Source organism: Triturus cristatus, chromosome 2_1 (genome assembly GCF_964204655.1).
Source record: "Triturus cristatus chromosome 2_1, aTriCri1.1, whole genome shotgun sequence".
Classification (NCBI taxonomy): Eukaryota; Metazoa; Chordata; class Amphibia; order Caudata; family Salamandridae; genus Triturus; species Triturus cristatus.
This window is the reverse complement of record NC_140581.1, coordinates 799,742,014-799,767,045: the sequence shown is the minus strand read 5'-3', so window position 1 is coordinate 799,767,045 and position 25,032 is coordinate 799,742,014. Positions and strand designations below refer to the sequence as shown.

Genomic DNA, 25,032 nt, shown 5'->3' with positions numbered 1-25,032 from the left:
TAGAGGCAAGGACAGCCAGAAGGGGATGGATTTGTGAATGAAGCCAAGTGCCTTATCAACATTTCCCTCTTTGAGGTCCTTATTCGCATTATATACCTGGATCCCTAGGTATTTAAACATGTCATAGCACCATTGGAGGTAGAATATTGATACGGTACCCCTGTCCGGTTCCGAGATTCAGGGTAAAGGGAACAAGCAGAACTTGGCCCAATTCACCCTGAGGCCTGACACAGCCCCAAAGCTTTCCAGAAGTAACGTCAGGCCTGGAAGGGAGCCGGTCACATCCCTCAAAAAGACAAGGGCATCGTCCGCATATAGCAAGACTACGCGCCTGGACTCCCCATTGTTGTGCGTAAAGGCATAGTTTACAGGCAAGGGATTCCACGGTTATGGCAAATATTAGCAGAGATAGGGGGCAGTCCTGCCTGGTACCCCTCTGGATCACAAAACTGTCTAAAATCAACTGGCCTGTCCAGACTCTCGCTGTGGGGCAATTATACAGGGTACAAATACAGTCGATGTATCCCAGGCCGAAGCCCATTCTCTACACAGTCACCCATAAGTAATTCCAGCCAAAGGTGTTGAATGTCGAGTGACACTGCATTCTGCCCATGAGACCCAATTGGGATAGCCTGTATGAGATGTAGCAAGCGTCGAACATTCCAGGTATAAACTCTGATTGATCTGCATAAACCAGTGTGTGGATCACAGGGAGCAGACGATTGGCTAGCACTTGCAATCAAGATTTCAAACCAAACCTGTCAACCAGATAACAGGGTTTGTGGCTCCTGAGATCAGATAATATGGACTTCTACATTTTCTACAAGTATGCGTGCATATTGACTAAGGCTTGCTTTTCCTTTAAAAAGAAGAGGTTTTGTTTATAGTTCCATAGAATAGCCACAATCCTGTCACCTGCCAGAAAGAAGTCATACCTCCATTCATGTTGCATTTGACTCAATCGAAATTACATTTTTATTCCTTCTATTGCAGCTTAAATGAAAGGCCCAGATTAAAGTAATTTTAGAAGACCTAAAAAAGGCTTTCCTTCTGTAAGGACAAATTGTTCTCCTTGTGAGCTCAATTTGGTGGTATCGAAATTATTAGGCCTTCCCTCTGACCCTATTCACAAGGTTTTAATGCAGCATCTTTCTTGTATGACTGCTAATCTATAAGCAATTGCTTTAGCTCTCAGAGTTAGTGAAGTTCAAGCCCTCTCAGCAGTTGATCCTTATACAGTTATTCATGCAAAGAGGGTGCTGCTTAGAAGACATCCTTCTTTTCTCATGAAGGTATTATCAGAATTCCATATTACCAGACAATTACTCTTCCAGTTTTCTTTGCCAATCCATCCTCTCCAGGAGAACATTCCTCATAATCTCTGGATGTCTGCAAAGTTCAAACCAAAGGAAATGATGGACAGAGTGTTGAACATTGCAAGCACTCACCCCCAGTTAACTGATCTGGGTTTAATCCATCACCGTTCTTTAGCCCACTCTGCCACCCCAGTTCAGACATGGCCATGTGCAAATCAGTCTGTCCCTGTGCCTCATGGGAACAGTCCAGCCCGAACTGCCAACCAATGTCTTCCCTGGACCGAAAACAAGCTTTCTAGGACCAGTTTCTGGCATTTCAGCCGTCTTCAGCCAGGCTTGCTTGAATCCAGTGGCAAAGTGAGGAAGGAACTCACGTCTGAGCATACCCTGCCAACTTATGGCGAGCAAAGCAAAAACCAAAGGAAATGATGGACGGAGTGTTAAACATTGCAAGCACTCACCCCCAGTCAACTGATCTGGGTTTAATCCATCACCGTTCTTTAGCCCACTCTGCCACCCCAGTTCAGACATGGCCTTATGCAAATCAGTCTGACCCTGTGCCTCATGGGAACAGTGCAGCCCGAACTGCCAACCAATGTCTTCCCTGGACCGAAAACAAGTTTCCTAGGACCGGTTTCTGGCATTTCAGCCGTCTTCAGCCAGGCTTGCTTGAATCCAGTGGCAAAGTGAGCAAGGGACTCACGTCTGAGCATACCCTGCCAACTTATGGCGAACAAAGCAAAAACCAAAGGAAATGATGGACGGAGTGTTAAACATTGCAAGCACTCACCCCCAGTCAACTGATCTGGGTTTAATCCATCACCGTTCTTTAGCCCACTCTGCCACCCCAGTTCAGACATGGCCAAATGCAAATCAGTCTGACCCTGTGCCTCATGGGAACAGTCCAGCCCGAACTGCCAAGCCATGTCTTCCCTGGACCGGAAACAAGCTTCCTAGGACCGGTTTCTGGCATTTCAGCCTTCTTCATCCAGGCTTGCTTGAATCCAGTGGCAAAGTGAGCAAGGGACTCACGTCTGAGCATACCCTGCCAACTTACGGCGAACAAAGCAAAAACCAAAGGAAATGATGGACGGAGTGTTTAACATTGCAAGCACTCACCCCCAGTCAACTGATCTGGGTTTAATCCATCACCGTTCTTTAGCCCACTCTGCCACCCCAGTTCAGACATGGCCATATGCAAATCAGTCTGACCCTGTGCCTCATGGGAACAGTCCAGCCCGAACTGCCAAGCCATGTTTTCCCTGGACCGGAAACAAGCTTCCAAGGACCGGTTTCTGCCATTTCAGCTGTCTTCAGCCAGGCTTGCTTGAATCCAGTGGCAAAGTGAGCAAGTGACTCACGTCTGAGCATACCCTGCCAACTTATGGCGAACAAAGCAAAAACCAAAGGAAATGATGAACGGAGTGTTGAACATTGCAAGCACTCACCCCCAGTCAACTGATCTGGGTTTAATCCATCACCGTTTTTTAGCCCACTCTGCCATCCCAGTTCAGACATGGCCATATGCAAATCAGTCTGACCCTGTGCCTCATGGGAACAGTCCAGCCCGAACTGCCAAGCCATGTCTTCCCTGGACCGGAAACAAGCTTCCTAGGACCGGTTTCTGGCATTTCAGGCGTCTTCACCCAGGCTTGCTTGAATCCAGTGACAACGTGAGCAAGGGACTCACGTCTGAGCATACCCTGCCAACTTATGGCGAACAAAGCAAAAACCATGAGGTAAGTACCTGGCGGTGTTAGAATAGTAAATTGCATGATTTGTAATGGCTTGCATTGTAATAGCATGTGTTGCAATGGAAGTTGCGTTGTAAAAACCACGTTGTAAAAGTATGCATTGTAATAGTTTGTGTTGTAACGTCATACATCCTCAATTTTGTGTGTCTGAAATTATTTTTCTCTTTGTTGATTTTCTCATATTTTGATCTGCAAATAGTATTTATAATTCAGTTTCTTGTGCCTGCTCTACAAACTTAGTTAATAGAAAAAAACAGAGGACTAGGTGCAGTGGCTTTCTAGAGACAAAATGAGTTTTTATGGTTCTGAAAATCTTACAATGTGTGCATGATGTTTCTTCTTTGCTCACATTGCCCTTACTATCCCTTTTGGAAACATTGCCACTGAAAGTGAAGTTGCCTACAAAGTTAACAACTACCATAGCATGAAGTTAAAAAAAAACAGGTAGAATAGGCATATAAAAAAATAACCTGTTCAGGAAAATGAAAATAAACACTTATTAATTAGCTATTCTATTAATACACTACCTTCAGTGTGACCATACAAGTTAATATAACCATATGAGGCATTGGAGTTGGGCTCTGTGTATGCCCCTAGAGGCCTTAATAAATGTAGTATCCTACTTAAATGGAGCCCTGACTGGTACGGATTTTACAATGACATCATTTACAGAAGATTAAAACTAAGTTCATGATTCAATGTTGGATAGGTAAAAGCGGACAGAATTGGTTCCTTAGTGAAGCAAGGTACGGTTCAACATGGCCTTTAGAACCATGGTGTATTCTCTTTCTACAAACAGGGACTACTTACATATGTCTTGTGTGCAGGGGCCATTTTTTAAACCCTACTTAACGAGATAGGTGATGAATGCAGTCCACTGTGAAGTGCACCTGACAAGATAAAAATTGGACAAGCTTTAAAGGACTATATAGACACCAATGAGGGATCAGTGCATTCAAGTGGAATGTCATAGGGCTCGATCAGAGGCTTTTTGATAGGTGATATGACATATACCACATCAATTAAGAAAAAGCCAAGTTGATATGGTGCAGGATCATTTGCTGAATTTGTTGGATAGAATAATCCATCATATACTGAGGTCTAACAAGCTAGAATTTCTCCGATCGGAATCCATCACCTCCATTGACCCTTATTCCAACCCCATTATTTCGATCCATAAAAATACTTTCACTGTCAAGCTTAGATACACCATTACTTGGTCTATTGCATCCGCACTTCGAATTTTAAAGTAAGTAAAGAAGTGGTTTAGAATTGATTTTAAAGACAAATAAATTAAAATAATCAAATTAAATTATGCAAAATATGCCTTTAAAAAAAAAACAGTTTAATAAACCTTTTGCAAGAGTATTGCTCTGAGATTAGCATATTTTAATTAATTTGTATTTAAATATCTCAATATTTTATAATATTGCTGTACTTGCAGATTAAAACATTTTACCTTAAGAGTTAAGAACTGTTATTTTGTTTACATTTACTGCAATTACTATGAATATAATTTTATATTTAGCATTTATTAGGGTTAGTTTTCCCAGTATGAGTATGGTTAGGCTTAGTGACTGTGTTCAAATGATGTGATTAAAATAATGAGGATTTTAATGTGAGAGTTTAAGAATTAGGGAATTAAGTAATGGCAGTATTGTGATTGAAGAAATGAGCTGTTTAATTTTAGGAATGTGATATCGAAGTAATTGTATGTTACTGTGAAGCATTAGAAGCAATTGCATGTACAAGTAATGAGACACATTTTTGTGGGGAAAAATTTAAAGATGATAAGAAAACCCAAATATTTCTCTGTGTTTTAGAAGTTCTCTTCACTAGAATTGGCAGATTACCAAGAACATTGGTAATGGATAGAAAGACCACTCCATGGGCCGAAGACCAGTCTAAAGATGCAGGAAACAACTGTATGTGGAACAAAGAGCTTGTGGGCTCAAACTGACTAATTTGGAACTTAGTTCTCTTTGCGTAATATAATATAGCCTCGTTTGCAGTAGTCCTCCTGAAACTATATAAACATCCAGAAAGATTATTCATGAAAATATTTACGACACAACAAACTCACCACTAGAGATTATTGGGAGACTTAAGATCGCTAGGTAACACCAAGTCATACAGACAAATGTACTGCTGGAGGAGGTCAGATACTTTGACAGAGTTACTGTGATATCATTTCATGTTTCTCCCACTGCAACATGTATAGATTCAGAATGCAGAATGTTGCTCTGAATTCTGTTAAGAACACTGTTGGAAGAATTCTGTAATGTGTTCCACTTGAGTCAGTTGGATCTGACTGTTGGTGGATGAGGTGAATTAAACCCATCTTAAATAATCGTTATTCAAGAGTATTGTTTTGAGTTATTTTGGTGTAAAACACCACATTTATTTGGCGACGAGCAGGCCCTACATCACCTCAACACCAGATGAACTCGAATATTTTTTTTAAAAAAGATCTCCAAAAGAAAAGAGGTATTCCTCCTCCAGGGGCAGTATTTAAAGGAAAAGAGAAGTATATCTTCTCCAGTGGCAGATTAGCAATCAATTGCATCGGCGCAGGTGTCGTGTGAACAGAACTTACGGAACTTACGGTGAGGAGGATAGAGGGTGGAGTGCCTGGTTTGGCGCGTTTGCGTTCCAGCGTTTGCGTGTCAAATCTTCAGTTTGAGAGGATTTCAGGCCATTTTTTGGAACTGTCCTGCGTTCCATTTTGCGTTCCAGTTTGCTCACTGGATGACGTTATGGCCATTGTTTTTCTCTCTTAGACTATTGGATACATGCTACGCGTCATCTCTGACGGTGTTAAAAGCTGAGCTAGAAACTAACTGAGCGTTGTGTGTCATCGCGCATGGTGTTCATAGCGAGGCTGGGATGGAACCAATCAGAGCGTGACAGGTCATGTGATGACTCCATTTCGAAGGATTGGGATCTCCTTCGTTCTCTTATATTACAACGCGAGAATTTACATGGAAAAGAGAACCGCTTCTTTGAGTTCATTTTAATTGTCTGGATTATGTGAGTCTGCAACTACATCGCAACATTTTTACACACATGTGAGGTCTTATTAAATGAACAAATAAAATATTGACATCTTCTGCCAGTATTTTCGGTGACTGGCACACCTTAAACAGCGAATGTGGTGTTTTAAACGGATGAGCTACATCATTTTCAATGATAGAAATTAATCTTATTTCTTGGATCATTTACAATAACTTTACATGAGTGCCCAGTGTTATTAATATAGTCTTTTTTTCTGTAATACAGTTTATTTAAGATTGTAATAAGCTTGGTCTGGTAAGTCTCCATTTAAGGGAAATTTTACGTAGATTTTAAGATGCAAAATGTAACTCAGCCTCCATTTTTCATAACAAGTCCAGGTGAACCTAATGTGAAGTGGCAAAAATGGAAGAACATTTTTATGAACTATCCTAGAGTTTGTGGAACTAATTTGAGTCCAGAACGCAAACATTTGTTATTATTACATTGTCTTGGAGGAGAAGGGCAAGAAGTCGTGGAACATCTTCCTGAACTTACTGCAGCAGAACAAAGGAATCTCAATGAATATGAGATATGCATTCTGCAATTAGATCGTCATTATCTTCCACGTTTAAGTACAATAATGGAAAGGTACCACTTTGGACTTAGAGAACAAAAGAAAGATGAGTCTGTTGAGGAATTTGTTTCAGCTTTGAGAAAACTTGCATCTTCTTGTAAGTTTGGTCCTGCAGTAGAAGAAAGGATTAGAGATCAGTTTGTGTTGAAGTGCGCTCATGACAACATTAGAAAGGAACTTTGGTTAAAGGATGAACCTCCATTGGAAGAAGTTATAACAATTGCAAAACAGGTAGAAAACATGATAAAATGTGTATATGAACATAGTGGAGAGAAGAATAAAGTAACCACAACAGAAACAAAGGTAGAAGAGGTAGTATGTCAAGTACAGAAGAAAAATACGATAGAAAAAGACAAGAAGTCTTCTTCACCTAATAATGCTAGTAGTTTTTCTCATGTAGGAAAACCAACATGTTTTAGATGTGGACGTTTAGGTCATTTGGCTAATTCTTCTTTCTGTCCTGCTTTACGTGTTGTTTGTAACACCTGTGGTCGAAAAGGCCACTTTGCTAAATGTTGTAAGAGTAAAGTTAATAGAAGTGAGCATTTATCTACTAAAAGTCAACCAGAGATGAAAGTCGTTACGTTTCAAATTAATGAAGGAAAAGCAGATCATCCTTCACATATGGTGAACATTGAGGGTGTGTTACTCAATTTCAAATTTGACTCATGTTCCCATTTAACAATGATAGGTGAAGACATTTTTCGTCAACATTTGTCTAACAAAGTCAAACTTGCCAAATGTGATCTTCCTCCTTAAGGATATGGGGGCATTCCTATTAAAATGATAGGTTGCTTTGCAGCAACAATTGAACTGGGTGGAAGAATGATCGCTGGGAAAATTTATGTTGCTAAACATGGTGATTCTCTTTTAGGTTGGCCTCACCAACGATTACTTGGGGTACGACTTAATCCCAATGCCTCTCCACAAGTTCAGGTCCAAGGGTTAAATGATCTCTCTTCTATGTTTGCTGAACAATTTTATGATGTGTTTAAAGACAGTCTTGGCTGTCTCAAAGGTTACAAACATCTTATTAAGCTGAGAGAAGGCGCTGTTCCTGTTGTTGCTAAAGTCACGAGAATACCGTTAAATGAACAAGCCGGTGTTCAAAAAGAAATTGAAAAACTGATAAGTATGGGTGTCATTGAACCTGTGGAAGCCACAGAGTGGTTGGCTCCCATAGTGGTCACTAAGAAAGCCAGCGGGGAGATACGCTTGTGCATTGAATTACGCTCTTTAAATAAAGAAGTACTTGTTGACAAATTTCCTTTACCAAATATTGATGAGATGAGCAGTACACTGGAAGGTGCTAAATACTTCACAACTCTTGATTTAGCGTCAGCCTATCATCAGGTTGAATTAGATGAATCCTCACAAGAGTTAACCGCATTTGTCACTCTTATGAGGACATATAAGTTTAGCAGGATGCCGTTTGGGTTTATTTCGGCTGCTTCAGTGTTCCAGCGTATTATGTCAAGAATTCTTAGAGGACTTAATGGTGTCAAATGCTAGCAAGACGATTTGTTGATTTTTGGTAATTCCATGAAAGAGCATAATGCTCTTGTGTGTGCTGAGTTGCAGCGGCTCAGGAAAGCTGGTTTGATCCCTCTGAAAAGATAAATGTAAATTCGGAGTGGAAGAAGTGAATTATCTGGGTCACAGGATTACTGGGCAAGGAGTCTTTCCCAAGAAGGAATTAGTTGATTCCATAGTCAACATTGCTGAACCAGTCAACAAGGAAGAGCTTCTCTCTTTTCTTGGTATGGTTGAATTTTACAGTAAATTCATTCCTGACTGTGCTAAAAAAAACTTATAATTTGAGGACACTCACGATAAAAAATAATGTATTTCAATGGTCAGTTGAGTGCATGGAAGAATTTGTTTCTATTAAGGAAGAACTGAGAAAAGCACCCTCTCTTCAAGCGTTTGATCTTGGTGATCCCACTTTTATTATGACTGACGCAAGCGAAAAAGGGCTGGGTGCTGTTCTTATTCAAAAGAAGGGTGATATTGATTGTTTGATTGCTTGTGCCTCTAGGTGTCTTAGAGGGTCTGAGCTTACTTACTCAGTCATAGAGAAAGAGTCTTTAGCTATTTTTTGGGCATTAAGGAAAGTTTAAAAATGTGATTTGGTGCACAAAAGTAAATGTGTTGTCTGATCATAAGCCTTTGAAGGAAGTTTTCTCAAAGAAAGGTCTTGATTCTATATCGTCAAGAATTAAAAATGGATCATTTCTTTGCAGGAGTACAATCTTGATGTTGATTATATTCCAGGTGTTGCAAACAAAACTGCTGATTGTTTGTCAAGACAGGTTAATGTGAATGAATGTGTTGAGGATGAGGGGTGTCAGGATGAAGAAATAATCAATGTATGTGAGATTACTGATGGTGCTGTTAGTGAAATTGGAAGTGTGAAATTGAAAAGGATGATGAGGTTAAAAAAGTAATGGAGATGTTGAAGAATGAAAAGAGATTAGAAAAACCTTGGTCTCTTGTTTGTGAAGAACTTTCTGTTGTGGATGGTGCACTTGCTAGGGGCACAAAATCGGTCCCTCCTAAAGGTGTAACAAAGAAATTGCTCAATTGTGCACATAATGGTCATCTTGGTATTGTGAAGACAAAAGAATTGTTAAGATTGCAATTTTGGTGGCCTGGCATGGATCTTGATATCGAAAGAATGGTTCGCGACTGTATGGAGTGTTGTGCGAGTGATACAATTTTGAAGACTAGACAATCACTCATGGTCTGTAGGAATTTGCCTAATCATCCCTGGGATGAGATTTCTATTGACATTGTTGGTCCGTTACATGGTGTGTGTGACACTCCATATCTAATTGTAGTTTTAGATTTATATTCTAGATGGATAGAAGTGGGTGCTGTTAGGGAGATTTCCACTGATTGTATTGTTAAATATTTGATAGATATTTTCAAAAGAGAAAGTTTTCCCAACAGTATTCTTTCAGATAATGGTCCACAATTCTGTTCAAGTGAATTTAAACGTTTTCTCAATAATTGTGACATTGTTCATTAGAGGTGTGCTATTTATCACCCGGAGACAAATGGTGCCATTGAGAGAGTCAATAAGACTCTCAAGGAAAGTATACAACTTGCCAGGGTCAATGGTTTGAGTTGGAAGGATATGCTTCAAGATAGGATCACAGCGTATCGTTTGACTCCTCATTCCACTACTAGTCTCCCTTTGTACTGTTCAGAGGTAGAATTCCTAATTCTATAATGTGCCCTGGATGGATGAAGTTAAATAAAGGCTTTGTTGGTAACAAAATAGGAGAATGGAGGAAAAGAGAAATGAACAAACAAGTTGATAGGAAACTGTATTTTGATTTTAAAAAATGCTCAATTTCTGGATGTGAAAGTAGGTGATCTTGTTAAAATTAAAGTCCCTGTTGGATCTCGTCCTTGGTCTAAATATACCAATGTAAGACCTGTAGTTAAGGTGTTCAAGAACGCTGTTAAAACTAGTGATGGGAGAATTTGGAACAAGAGTCGTATTATGTTATTGAATTCTGACATGTCTAACAAAGTGACACATGAAGAGTATGTTAATTACCATTCCAAGTTACTTAATGCTCTGCCTTCTACTAATAATTCCTCCTGTGTTCCAGGCGCTGTCAGAGAAAGGAGTCAAAGATTACCCAGACTTCCTGTATATATGAAAGACTATGTATAATGTGCTCTCCTAGTGTTCTCATGTATGATGTACTTCATTTGATATTTGTTTATGTATAAGTCATCTTCCTTGGTTATATTTAGGCTTAGTTTTCAATAGACTCCACTTTGTTATTTGTTTTGTTGAGGAGGAAGATGTGTGATATAATTTCATGTTTCCCCCACTGCAACATGTATAGATTCAGAATGCAGAATGTTCCTCTGCATTCTGTTAAGAACACTTTTGGAAGAATTCTGTAATGTGTTCCACATGAGTCAGTTGGATCTGACTGTTGGTGGATGAGGTGAATTAAACCCATCTTAAATAATCGGTATTCAAGAGTATCGTTTTGAGTTATTTTGGTGTAAAACACCACACTTACATTGTCCAATCCTCCTAGAGTTCCTGCTGATCATGGGTAGATTTGGGTTTATCTGGTGGCAGACGTTTATCTGGTATCGCTTGAAAAATGTGTACAGATGAAGTACTGCTAGGTGAATGCCACTTAGAAAATCATGGGGAAATGTGTATGTTTACTGATCGCTTTGCAATTATCGAACTAGGCAGGTTACAAGGGAGGAATGCCAACCATGTATTAAGAGACAATTGAGAATATTCATTCAACTTAATATTGGTGAATGTAAGAACCAAATGGAACACTTCCCTGCACAATGGATTTTAGTAAGCAATTGAACACTTTCTTAGGAATTAAAAATGAAGGAATACTGGAAATAGCTGACATTTACCCAGATTGCCCAGTTACAAATGTTTCACAAATGGCAATGGAAGCTGGAATAAGTTGGGCAGGTTTAAGAGAAAAGAAAGCAGTGCTACAAGTGTTCTGTCACGCATTTGGAAAACGATTGTCGAGTTTGTATTGGGGCCCTGAAAGACCCCTTTCACCCTCGTCGATGTCACAAAGACCCCTTCTGCCTAGCAGAAACATTGACATCCATTTGCTCACTGTACTACTAGACCGAAAAATGGACCGCACCACCATTCTTCCCATGATTGGGGGAGAAGGATAACTCTGCATAATCCCTCTTCTCTTTGGCATTCCCAGCTGGCAGGAAAGTGTTCCCCACACAGAGCCTAAATGTACATTTCTTGTGAGAAGGGGCAATGTCTCAGGCCTTCACAAAAAGATATGACTTTGGGATTTTTTCTTTGCTCAGTCCTGGAAACATGCCGGCTAGCTACCCGGAGGACCTGATATTCCTACCAGACATTCTTTCTAATGGTGCTCCTAATGTTTCTGCAGTATGTACCACATAATTTACCATTTTTTAAAAAGGGATCACTTTTGTGATGATTCCCACTGTTGTGAAAAATCTGATCAACAATTTCGGTCTAAGTTTTTGCTTTTATGTTTTTTCCTTTCAGTCATGAAAGAGATTCTGTCAGAATTTGGCCTCCAAGGAGTGAGCAATGGGTATGTTTCTGTGTTTGAATACTTTTAATAACAATGTGCACCTTGCAATGCGGTAACATATTTGATTTACATGTTTTTACAGATTCTGACATCTGTCCGTGTAAATTCTGTCTGTCACACAAATTTCGTAGTTTTCATTTATATTAAATCTCAAACGCTCTCTACAATCATAAAGTAGGTGCTTCAATCCCATTACTATTTGGTCTGAATATGCAGTTGGAAAACAGTCAATTAAAGCACATTGTAGATATGAACCCCTTTATTGCCTGCTTGACTTTTTGTAATTCAAAGTGCCATCCTTTCAGTATAGGCGTGTGAGACACATACCTCAACAAAAATTAATGGCCATCCATGGCAGGCTCCCACATTATTTTCCCCTAAAATATCCAGTCAGCAAGATGAATGAAAAATGTCTTAGCTAGCATAACGGAAAGTTTTAATTCTAATAAGGACTCAGGGGCGAGGATTAGGCTTAACTTTCCTTGCTTTATTCACCAGCAGCTATTCAAATTTTGTAACAACAACAAACTACATTTCCCATCAGTCCATGGGAATAAAACAAAACATATCCTCCAATCAGAGTAGCGTTAGTCCTTCAACATTCCTCGTAGACTCTCTATCCTCCTCTTTCTTTCTGCGAACACAGCGGACTCACTCAGGAATTACTCCTGTTTATTCACATACGTCCCTGAGAAGACAGATATTTTATGTAAGATAATGAAAAGAGCAAACTAAAATCCAAAGCATAAACCACATCATAGCATATTATGGCAATGTTTAGTGAAGTATAAGGTCAAAACATTTCCATAATACAAAGTGAAAGGTAACCATGATATGCACCAAGACCCACAAGAAATACTGTGGCAATCGGGTGGGTAAATTGAAATCCATTCAAGTAAGAGTGGGCTAATCCTTGCCTCCGAGTCCATAATAGAATTGAAACTTTCTATTACGATAGCTAGGACATTTTTCATTCTATGTCAGGACCGGAGGCAAGGATTAGGCTAGTTTAAAGCTTCTATACCATCAGAGATGCCAGATGCGTAACCGGTTTAAAATAAAATCTTTCAAATGTAGAGTCTGAGGACCAATCACCTGCATTAAGGATGTCCTCTAAACAAGCTCCCAGAGAGAAAGCTTTAGAAGCCATAGACCCCATATTGAGTGAGATCCAAACTTAGATACAGCAATCCTCACTTAATGCAAGGCCCATCTGACCCATCTGGCAACAGTAGGGGAAGAAACAGCTTTGTGAGACTTGGTAAGAACAATAAGTAGTTGACGCTCACCCTGAGGGTGTATATCTTCTGTCATAGATTCGTTAGCTTTCAATGCTCAAACCTCACATAACTTAGGAACATATGGGAAAGCTGAGTAGGATACAATCCTAGAATTACATTTCGTATGTCTAGAAACTTGAAAAGTCACCCCATTTGGAGTGAATACTCTACCTGTCAAGTCCAGTAAACTCACTTCTGACACTCTGCGTCAGAAAACCAAACATAACAAAGTAGCCAGTTTCGCCAACAACTGCTTCCTTGAAAGGTTTTTGTTAGATGGCCAGGATTTAAATAAATGGAAGACTTTATCAATGTCCCACAATTAAGAAATCTGGGTTCCAGAGTAATAGACAAACTAATACCTCAGAGAAGTTTACAGATGAGGGGATGTTCCCCCACTGAATGTCCATTCACAAAAATGTTGCCAGCTGAGATAGCCGATCTAAAGATGTGATCAACCACTAAGCTAAACCCTCCGAAGCCATACCTGCTTGGAAGTTCAAAATACAGACATCATCTGCCCTCACGGGATCCAACTGCCATTGATTACACCAGTGCAGCTATCATGAACAGGCAGAGAGTTATCTCTTATGTGTGGTATCCGCATATGCTCTGGCGAGTAAGGCTGCAGCCTTTGAAGAAATTCCCAGGACTTTCCAGCATTCCCTGTAATCCGTCATGCCATGAGACGGAGAGCATGTGTGAGCACCAGATGAAGAGGATTCCCTTGGGGATCCTTGAGGAGATCCTGAAACAGGTGGAGAGGGTTTTGAAAATCCTCAGAAAGTTCCATCAGACTGGAAACCAAACCTCAGAGCTCCATATCGGAGTGACCAGCACTAAGTCCGCATTCTGTCGCTGCACCTGAATGGACACTCGCATAATCATTGCAAACAGAGGAAAGACGTAGCTCTTCTCTGTGCTCCAGTCATGGAGAAAAGCATTGGTCAATACCGCATCAGGATCTTGTGTTGAACTGCAATACCTCTCCAGCTGGTGATCCAGTCGCAAGGCAAAAAGATTGATCGTGAAGGGACCCCACTTTTTTGAAGGGCCTGGAACACCTTTGGGTGAAGTTTCCAAAGACTGGTGCCCTGACAATGGCGGGAGTACCAATCTGCCACTTGATTGGATTGTCCCGGAAGATGTTCTGCCGAGAGTAATATGTAATTGTTCAGATGATAATTCCACAGGGCTCATGCCAGATCCGACAGAATCCTTGATCTCGTCCCCCTGAGGTGGTTGACGAATTGAAATTCTGCCACATTGTTCATCTTCAGGAGGACACAACAGTGAGCCATGTCCTTGGTACAACACTTCACCAGGTCAGGTTGGGATCCAAAGATAACCCAACCCTTCCATGCCACCATATGGGAGATCCACCATTGCAATTCCTCCTTTGCCTCCTCCGATAGGAGAATGTATTGGGAAAAATTGAGACCTTGGCGTAGATGACATATCTGTAGGCATTGTAATGCTCTGTAGTGTAAAGGGCCTGGCAATATCGCCTGTATTGACAGTGAGAGAAGGCTCACAATGCGCGCTAAATGGTAGATGGAGATCGAATATTTGAACAGATTTTGTCTGAGTTCGTGATTGATTTTGGCCGTTTTGAAAGAGGGAAGACTGAGAGTGGCTGTCACGGAATTCACAGCGAAACCCAGGAATTGAGTGATTTGAGAGGGGATCAAGGATGACTTGTCCTCGTTGATCACAAAACCCAGAGACTCCGACAGGTCGATACACATCTGGAGATGATGGGAGAAACATGTGGGACACTGGTTCATGATTAAAATGTTGTCGCGGTAGACTATTAACTCAACTCTGTGAGCTCTCAGGTGATAGATCACCAGTTTAAGAACCATGGTGAAGCACCCAAGAGTAGAGACCCAAAGGAAGGGAGGTGAACTTGAATACCCGAGATTTTCATTGGTATTGGAGAAATCGTCTGCGTGGAGTAAAAATCAGGATTGTAAGATAAGAATCCTTGAGGTCCAAGCAGACCATCCAAACCTGAGTCTGCAAAAGATCCCTGATGAGAGGGATACCCTCTATCCTGAAGTGGTGATATATCAACCACTTGTTAAATTCCCTCAGGCTGATAACAGGACAATAGCACCCCTCACTCTTCTCTACCCGAAAGATGGTGCTGAGAACACATGGGGGTGAAGAGCGGTGTGGATGATCTCCCCTTTTTCAAAAGTTAGATAATTTCGGCATCCACTAGTGCCGACTGGTCTGGAGAGAAAAACAGGGGTACGGAGTGAACTAGCTGGGTTGAAGAACTAGAAGATTCTTTCTAAAATCCCTGGACGGTTTGTAGTACCCAAGCATCTGAAGTGAGGTTCTGCCAGTTGGGGAGGAAGTCCCTCAACCTGCCACCCAGTCTTATTCTTTTGGAGCCAGATGTACGATCCTTGCACTTAGCGCCTCGCAATTTGCAACACATTGCGAGTTGCAAATTGCGAGGCACTAAATGAAATGTGCAACAGTGTGTTTGCACCATTTTGCGATTCCCAATGGGGTCGCAAATTGCAAGGCTCATTAATATTAATGAGCCTCTCACAATTTGCGAGCCCATTGTGAATGCCAGCCCTCCCAGGGATGGTGGCCAGCTGGGCTCAGCAGATCACCATATCTGGGACTGCTTTTTAATAAGGGTCCACGACATCCAACCGTTGGCCTCTCAGCTGTGGGGTTCCTCAGGGCTCTTCCTTAAGCCCCACACTTTCCAATGCCTATATGGCCCCGCTCGCTGAGATAGTCGTCCCTTATGGTATAAAAATCATTACCTACGCGGACAACACCCAATTGGTGGTGGCACTAAATCACCCTGAAGGTTCCTCCAGCACGCTGGGTCTCTGTTTACAGGAGGTCGCCTACTGGATGAACCACTCCCATCTCAAACTAAACGGAGACAAGACGGAACTTATGTTCTTGGGAAAAAATTCATCACCCCCCTCATCTCTCACCTGGCCACCTTGTCTTGGCCCCATGCCCATTCCTAAGCCACAGATTAAGAGCCTCGGTATGTGGCTGGACAACTCTCTCTGTTTCAGCCATCAAGCCACCAAGCTTTCTGCCACCTGCTTTGGACTAATGCGGATGCTTAGGAAAATTCTCCCCTTGCTGCCTTTCCAAGCTGGGAGAATCATGTTACAGGCTTTGATTCTGTTCCGCTTGGACTACGGGAATGCTCTATATCTAGGTGCCCCCCAGTCCACTCTCCACAAACTCCAAGTGATACAAAACTGTGCGGCGTGCCAACTGCTCCAGATTCCCCGTAGACATACAGCTAGACCCGCCCTGAGGCTCCTCCACTGGCTGCCCATAGCCAGGATTCACTTCAAGGTCTTATGCCTGGCTCACAAAGCTCTGTGGAAATCGGGTCCCCCCATTCTTCAGTCCTTGATTACCCCCTATCAACCCTCCAGAACTCTCCGTTCCAGTTCCGCTTTTCTTGCTACCCCCTTAAAGGTCCGCAGATCTAGATGGGGCGGGCGTTCATTCTCTCTAAATGCCTCCAACCTTTGGAACACCCTACCTCCCACTCTTCGGGGAGAACCAAATTTGCTGACATTCCGGAAATTGCTCAAGACCCATCTTTTCCTCTCAGCACACTAGTTGTAAGCCCCCCGCTCCTGCTCTCCGCTTCGCCAAGCGCTAGGAGGCCTCAGGGTAGCTACGCGCTATACAAATTCAACTTCATTCATTCATTCATTCAATAAAGCAGCTTTTTTATTTTTTAAATGCAGCCCGTTTTCCTTAAAGGAAAATGGGATGCATTTAAAAAGAAAAGTACATCGGCCGGCTCTTGGGAGGCTATGTGAGATCCCGCCTCCACGTAACCTTGATGTTTGCTGCCCCGCCCCGTATCTGGAAACGTGGCTCTGAAGCACTGATGGCGGTTTGTGGTCTCGGCGTTTCTTTGCTTTTGCCGATTGTGGCTGGTGTTTTCCTTTAGTGTTTAAAGCTCGGAGCTTTGGAGTGCTGGGAGCTGGAGCCTGCTGCCTGTCTGGGGATCGTCTGTCAAGGCTGTCGAGGCTTTATCTGAGGCTTCATCTGATGCCTGCAGAGGACGGAGTAACTCGAGTAGCTGGTGTTGCTTCTTCTTTTATCGGTCCAGCTGCTGACGGCCCCATTGTGGGCTATCGCTGTATTACTGGGTTCCATTGGAGGACTGAAGAAGCAGGTAATTTGGTGAATTACAGGCAATTACAGGCAAAGTATCAAAAATTGACTGTGTATAAGGGGGAAAAGAGAAGAAAAAAAGAAACGTCAGTGCCTGACAGTGCCAGACACAAGGATTGATTGAAAGGGAGTAGAGGGGAGTGGAGAGGAGCGGAGAGGAGCGGAGGCTGCTGTTTTTTTTTTCTTTCAACTCCAGAACTCCATAAGGGAAGAAAGGAAGAAAAAAACGTAAAACCATGGGGAGACATAATAGAAATCCTGCTACCCCGTCTCAGCTAGGTTCTAACCCACCCTTGAAATCAAGAACTCGCAATACACAATTGAAAATAAATCAGGGTATTTCAATAGCTGAGCGGGAGCGAGTTCAGAAAAATCGAAGGGGGTCTACCCCCATAGCTGATTGTTCAAGCTCTGGGGCGGAACTTACAGATCAAGGTGAAGCTGAAGGTGAGCAAGGTCGGTCGCAGGGAAAATTAGACAATGTTTCCCAGATTTCGATGATCTCAATTACAACAGTTATAGAAAGCAGCACTGTTGGTACAGTTTCCGCAAGCGTGAGCCATATGAATCAGGGCAAAAGTCATTTAACGGAAAATCAAGAGGACCCGTGTATAGACCCGTGTATAAACCCTTCCAGTCTATCGGCAGGCAAGAACAAGGAGTATTTGATCTTTCAGAAAATTAAACCTTCTCAACCTTTAATACAGTCTCTACCTTCACCGCCGCAACAGTATCCCAAGCTGGACACTCAGAGCGTAAGGACTCCCCAAGTTGATCAATCCCAGCCTCCCTCTACTTTGCTAACCCCTTCTCGTGTACCTCCTCTGCTCTTCGGCCCAATGGGGCATTCCTCCCCTCCCGTTTTACCATTGGAGTTGGATAAACGTCCTAATCAAGTATTTTTGGAACCAACAGGACCCGCGTCAGGACCTGGGACTGGATCAGCAAAATGGTCAACAACAGAATCTGGATTCAGTCTCCAGTGCGATATAAAAAGCATGCTCAATTTAATTCTTGAGGAGATCAGAGAAATGAAAGTTACCCCGGCAACTGAAATTGCAGCATTGCATGCACGATTATCCAAAATTGAAGAGGTGGTGGGGGCTATGCCGATTCGACTACAGGAAGCCGAGTCTCAAATTTCCCAGCTAGAAGATCAGATGACCTCAATTCATCAACAGGTCTCAGAGGATAAAAAATTAAAGAACGCTTTGGAATTGAAATTGGAAGAATTGGAAAATTATGCTCGTCAGACTAATCTTCGCCTGGTTGGTGTTCCGGAGGGATGTGAGGGATCCCAACCAGTTCAATGGGTGCAGGCCTTCATAAAAAATACAGTTCTTCCTGAGTTCACTGGGGGCCTTACGATCACCCGTGCTCATAGAGTTCCAGCTCAGCCCTTCCCTAACTCCAAACTTCCTAGAACTGTGTTAGTGAATTTTTCAGATTATCGTATAAAAGAGCAAATATTGACCAAGGCTATTCAAAAAAAGCAAATTTCTTCATCTGAGGTCTCCCTTTGCCGTATTTTTTCAGATATGAGTGCTTCAGCGGCACAACGCCGAAAGGAGTTTGTTAAACTCCTTTATCTATTCAAGGCACAGGGGGCACAAGCAGCTATCGCCCAGCAGTCGAAACTACGAGTCATGGTCCATGGGAAGATTCACTTGTTCTCAAATCTGGATGAAGCTCATGAGATGCTGCAGCGAATCATGAAGGACAAGTAATAGGAATCAACAGCTTTTCATATTGTTATGAGCTGTCCTTACCGTTTTTCAATGTTTTTTTCTGGATGTTCTTTTTTCTTTTTTTTTTTAAGAGAGCGGCGGGCAGCAAATTACTTTAGGGTGCAATACCAGGGCACCTGTTATGCAGGGCTCCCAGGTGGGGCCAGCGGTGGGTAGGGTGGGCAATTCCCCTACTGCTAAGGGTCACGGGGTTCTTGGGGAGAGTTGGGTTTGGGTTGTGACACAGGGAAAGGGTGGTGGTGTAAAAAAAAATTAATGAGCAGAATAGTTTTTATATAGAAAGTAAGCTAAAAGAGAAAGGGAAAAGCAATAACCAGAATTTTGTTAAACAATATTATTTGAAAATGGGTATGTTTACTGGTGTAATTTTGAATAATAAGCTGAAAAATGGGTACTAATGCTCGTATTATTTCCATTAATGTAAATGGTATTTCGAATAAGAAAAAGTATGGTGGTTTGATAAGATGGTTGGCAGCCTTCTCTCCCCAAATTTTATTTTTGCAAGAGACCCATCTCAAAACTAATCAACCCAAACTGTTTATTCCAAGATATTTTTCTAGGGCCTATTTTGCTTCAGCTCAGGCAGCAATTCGAGGGGTGGCTATCTATCTTGGACAAGGTTTAAATTGTGAAATTATTCAAGTTGATAGAGATCCTTCTGGTCGATGGATCTGGATGCAGGTAAAGATGGAGGGTAATTTGGTGAATTTGGTCAATTATTATGCACCCGTTGTGGATGACTCTGTGGCGCTCAAAAGTATTAATGATAGAGCAAGAAAGGCGCTAGGCCCTATCATTTTAGGAGGAGATTTTAATTGTATTCAGGATCTGCAATTAGATACATCTAACAAGACTAAAAGGCAGATGAAACCTGGGACTAAGAAGTTAATAGATCTTATTAAACAGGATCATCAATTGGTGGATCCTTGGAGAAGGGCTCATGGTGCAGCAAAACAGTTTACTTATTACTCCAGCCAATTTAGGTCAGCTTCCCGTATTGATTTCTTTCTAGTATCACGCTCTCTGAGCTACTCAAATACGGAGATCATGGCTAATTCTTTCTCAGACCATTCTTTAATTAAAATAGAAATTGATTTTGGATTGGGGGCTAGAGAGAAATCCAGGTGGCAGATGGATCGACTTCTCTTAACCAACCAACAGTGGGTAGGGGATATGAAGGAATGGATTGGGGATTTTTCTTAAATTAACAGAGGAACAGCGAATCTTTTTTCAGTTTGGGGGGCGTTTAAAGCAGCAATTAGAGCACAAATGATAGCTTTAATGGCTGCGCAAGTTAGAGAGCGTAAAGCTCATATTGAAGAACTCCAGAAAGCAGTGGAGATGGCTTTGACAAATAAAAGGAGAGGCTGCTCTATCAGGGTTCAGGTAACCGGAGAGGAACTTAACAGGGTCAAACAGGAATTGAGGGAATTTTTCATCATGGAAGAGATATCCAGTACTAAAGCATATCAGCAAAAAGCTTATGAAGAAAGCCAGATGGTAGGGAAATTACTGGCATGGTCAACTAGGGTTAAACAAGAAGCAGCAGTAATTAATGAAGTGTTAATTCCTGGAACCCAGAATCTAGTTTCGGGACAAGATAATATTTCTAAAATTTTTATAGATCATTATAAAGACCTTTACTCAACTGAATACCAGGTAGCTAATCATGCTATACAGTTTTATTTTGAAGATCTAGCTCTCCCTCAACTTTCAACAGGTCAAAAAGAGGCCTTAGTGGCCGACTTTTCGGTAGAAGAAATTTCCAGGGCTTTAACTTCGATGCCTGGAGGTAAGGCTTGCGGGAATGATGGTTTGCCGACCAAAGTTTATAAAGTTTTCTCGGCAGAATTACTTCCTTTTATGCTTGAGCTTTTTCACTTTGTTAGTGCAGGAGGGGAAATTCCAACAGCCTTTAAGGAATCATCAATGGTTAGCTTCGTTAAAAAGGGTAAAAATCCTAGGGAAGTTGGCTCTTATAGGCCAATTAGTCTCCTAAATGTAGATTATAAAATTTTGATGAATATGTGGGCAAATCGATTTACATCTATGGCTCAGTATGCAATTCACAAGGATCAATCAGGCTTTATAGCAGGCAGATCAATGTCTTCAAATACAAGTTTTCTTATTCAAGCAATTGATTATTTTAATACTCATCAAACTCCTGCAATAATAATGATGGTTGACGCCGAAAAGGAATTTGATCTTGTGAATTGGGGAGCACTATTTTATGGTCTTGAAAAATTTGGTTTTCCAGATCGAATAATTACCATGCTTCGGAATATTTATCAAGGAGCCCAGGCCCAGATTTGGATAAATTCTAAATCTATAGGTCTAATAGATATAAAACGTGGGACCCAACAGGGGTGTCCCCTATCGCCTGTTTTGTTTACTTTCTTTATAGAGCCTTTAGCAGTAAAGATTAGGGAGAACTTAGATATAAAAACTCCTATAGGGGGGATGTCCAAAATTAAATTATTTGCAGATGATGTGATACTCTACCTTAAACCGGAAAAGCATAATGTTGATCAAATCTTGAAGGAGTTCGCTCAGTTTGAAGCAATTGGAGGATACAAAATTAACCACAAAAAAACTGAAGTATTGGCACTTAACGTTTGCTGTAATTGTCTTCCGGATATTTTGAAACAACAAGCGTGCTCCCCTGAACCGATCCGTTATTCAGGAATCTATGTATCAAACCGATATGCGGATCTTTATAAGCTAAACTATGAAGCTACATTGAGTAAGATCAAAGATTTATTGGGTAAATGGGGCTTCCTCCCTCTTTCCTTGATAGGACGGGTTGCCCTGATCAAGATGTCAGTACTACCCTTATTAATTTTTCTTTTTTCCAATGTCCCGATTAAAGTTAGCGCAGCATATTTTAGAGAATTGGATAAACTTTCGCCAGTTTATTTGGAATAAAAAAGCTTCAAGAGTATAACTATCAATGTTGCAGCTAGATACATGTTGGGGTGGGTTGGCACTTCCCCATATTCAAACTTATTATGAGGCAGCATTTATGGATATTTTAGTTGGTCTGCTTGATAATAGGGGGTCTTTGGATGTTTTTTTTATGAGGAAAATGGCTGATGCAGCAGGGACTCAGCTTCCGGTGTTTTTAAAAACAGCAAAATTGCCTAAAAAAGTAAGATATAACACGCTACAAGAATTCTCTTCTAGACTTCGGTTGTTTTTTTTGCAAAAAGCAAAATCGACGGGATTTGAATATTTGGGGTAGTCAGAGGCTAGAAGTTTGGGCCTTTTTATTCATAGTAGTCATATTAAACTTTGGGAGTTAAAAGGTTTTAAAGAGTTAGGTCATTTTCTGTTAGGAGGCAGATGCATGACCTGGGAGGAGGTGCAGCCCAGATGTGGCACGCAGAATAGACTCCTTTTTTTTAGTTTCCTTCAGGTTAGATCCTGGATAAATAAATATGCACCCTTAGGTAATACAGGCACCCCTTCAGTTCTTGCGTCCGTGTTCAGAATTAAATTGAGAGGCATAGGGAATTGGTATAGAGTTTTTCAAAATCAAGGGGAGCCTTTGGTTGTTACTAATTTCTTAGAAAAAAAAAATGAATTGGCCTGCAATCTTTCAATTAGAGTATGGCAAGCGATTTCGCAGAATGGCAACAAGCTACTCAGGGCTGCCAACTTTAAAAGGATGGCTTTTCTGTCTCGATGGTCGGCCTATTATACACCACAGGCCCTCCATAAAATTTATCCGGATGTGGAAAATACCTGCTTTCGGTGTCAGCAAGCCGGTGAGGGCGGTTGGCTACATATTGCCTGTACATGTCCTAGTTTGAGGCAGTTTTGGCTGGAATTATGTGCTGGGCTTAGCCGTACTATCGGAACCATTGTTCAACCAGAACCGGAGGCAGCATTATTTAAAACAAAGATCAAATCAGGTGTTAACAAAAGGGGGTGAAATGTTTATATCAATTTCCTTCTTGGTGGCACGTTCATTGATCTTGCAGAGTTGGAAAACAATCAAGACCCCAACTCTTATTGAATGGTATAAAAAAATAAAACGTGTGAGAACCTTTGAAGAAGCATATGCCAAAAGGGTGGGAGCGATTAAGACATTTGAGTTAATCTGGAAACTTTTTGATCAAATGGAAGGACATCTTCAGGGACAATTTGGTGTTGAATAATTATTTGGATTATGTTTATGATCAATAAGAAGGTCCAGGGGTAAGGATAATTTCTGATTTTCTTTTATGAATCATACTCCCGGGTCATCAATGGTATTTTTATTTCCTTTTCCACGAGAATGGGAGTATATATCTGCACTTGCATTTGCACTTTACTTGATCCTCTAAATTACACTGTCAAATGATATTTTTTTGACCTTAACTCTATTGTTTTTGCATTTTTTAGTACTACAGAAGGCTTGCACTTTAGTTTAGCTTCCTTTTTGGAGCACATATTTGTACTAGCACTGGCATTTTGTCTAATTGTTTAAATTATGCTGTTCAATGATATTCTCAGGGTTCTGAGTTTAACTGCATCTGCACTTTAAGTACAAGAGTAGGATGAAGATGATTACTCCTCTACAATTTAAAATGATGTATTAATTATATCATAATATATATCGATGTTAAGGGGTGCTGACTTTAATGTATGTTGTTGTATTCTGCTCAATAAAAACAAAAAAAACAAAAAAAGAAAAGTACAGTTTTTCGTTTCATTTTTTAAGGGGAGTCCACTGCCTGCCCTTAAAAAATTACTTCACATGCATTTGCAAATGCATTACCACCTACTTGAAGTAGGTGGTAATTGTGAGTGTTTTGAGACTCGCTATTTGGAACGGAACACCCCTTCCAAATAGCGAGTGGCAAAACCTATTTAGCGAGTCGCAAAAAAATTGTGACTCGCTAAATAGGCTATGTAGATGGCCCAATATGTTTTTGCATGCGCAAACGGGTTCGCAAACCCGCTTGCGATTGCAAAAACGGGTCGTATATCTGGCCCTTGGAGTTGTATGCACTCACCTTGTGGGGCATTGTGGGAACCATTGAGCCTTCCTCTTGCACCCCGATGCCTGGTGGAGTAGAAGGTACCAAATTTGGCTAAATCCTGCCATTGTCCTCTGCGATAGTCTCCACATCTCAAGGAGGGTTGGTAAGAAGTTAGGTCGGTCGAACAAATCCTGCTAGGACCGGCTCTGGCAAAAACACATGATTCACCGAATAGAAGTCTGATCTTTTTCCAGGGCCCTGAACGTATTCATGAATTTTCCTAATTCTTTAATAAATGGATCCACAAACAGATTCCCTCAGCTATAGGGCCTGCCTCCGAAGTCGAGATTTCCCCTAGCTTGGGATCGATCTTGATTATTAAGGACCTACGCTGCTCTGTGGATATTGCATAATTTGTGTCCTCCAGCAGGATTATGACCCTCTGTGCCGATTTGGATACAGCTCTAGGATCTATCAGGGCCCGGATGCCTTTGCATCCTCTGCCATATCCCAAATCTTGGACAGTAGTCTGGCAACATCCAATAGTTTGTCTTGGCATGATCACCAAGACCGGTCTATACCCTTTTTGGGTTGCCTTACAAACTTTGTCAAGAAGGTCACATCTTGGGGTCAATCTCCAGTGTGAGTGCTATTTTGTCCTCCAAAGCAGGTCTGGGGCATTCAGCATTGAGACAATTTCAGACTTCTTTGTCCAGTCGTTTTCGCAACTGCCCGCAAGGTACGAAGTCACTGTAGGAGCCAGAGACCACTCCGACGAACGCGGGTGCAGGAGGTCATCGGGGTCAAGCATATCGGAATTTATAGAAGGGACGTTTATCCCGAAGTTGTCATACCCCACGGGAGAAGGGCTGCCAGACGGTCTCCAAGGCCGGCCGTAGTCTCTGTCCATATTGATACCTATGTCCTCTGAGTGCTTGCTATCTGGTACTGGAGGGATGGGCTTCCCTGGAGGTATGGGGGCCTGAGGTCCAGCAAGGTCTTTCCTCAATTCGAGGGGTCTGAGGCATTGAGCCTGCAGCTCTTGAATT

At 41.5% G+C, this 25,032-nt stretch overlaps 1 protein-coding gene across 3 annotated transcripts in view; it reads left to right on the top strand.

Annotated features, from left to right (window-relative positions):
* Positions 1-25,032, top strand: part of LOC146865898 (kelch domain-containing protein 10-like) — a 603,680-nt gene that overhangs the window by 350,310 nt on the left and 228,338 nt on the right. For all 3 annotated transcript variants that reach the window (XM_085640780.1, XM_085640782.1, XM_085640781.1), the window contains one exon: positions 11,749-11,797. In XM_085640780.1, the coding sequence (XP_085496906.1) occupies positions 11,749-11,797 (49 nt within the window). The remainder of the gene's footprint in view (positions 1-11,748; positions 11,798-25,032) is intronic.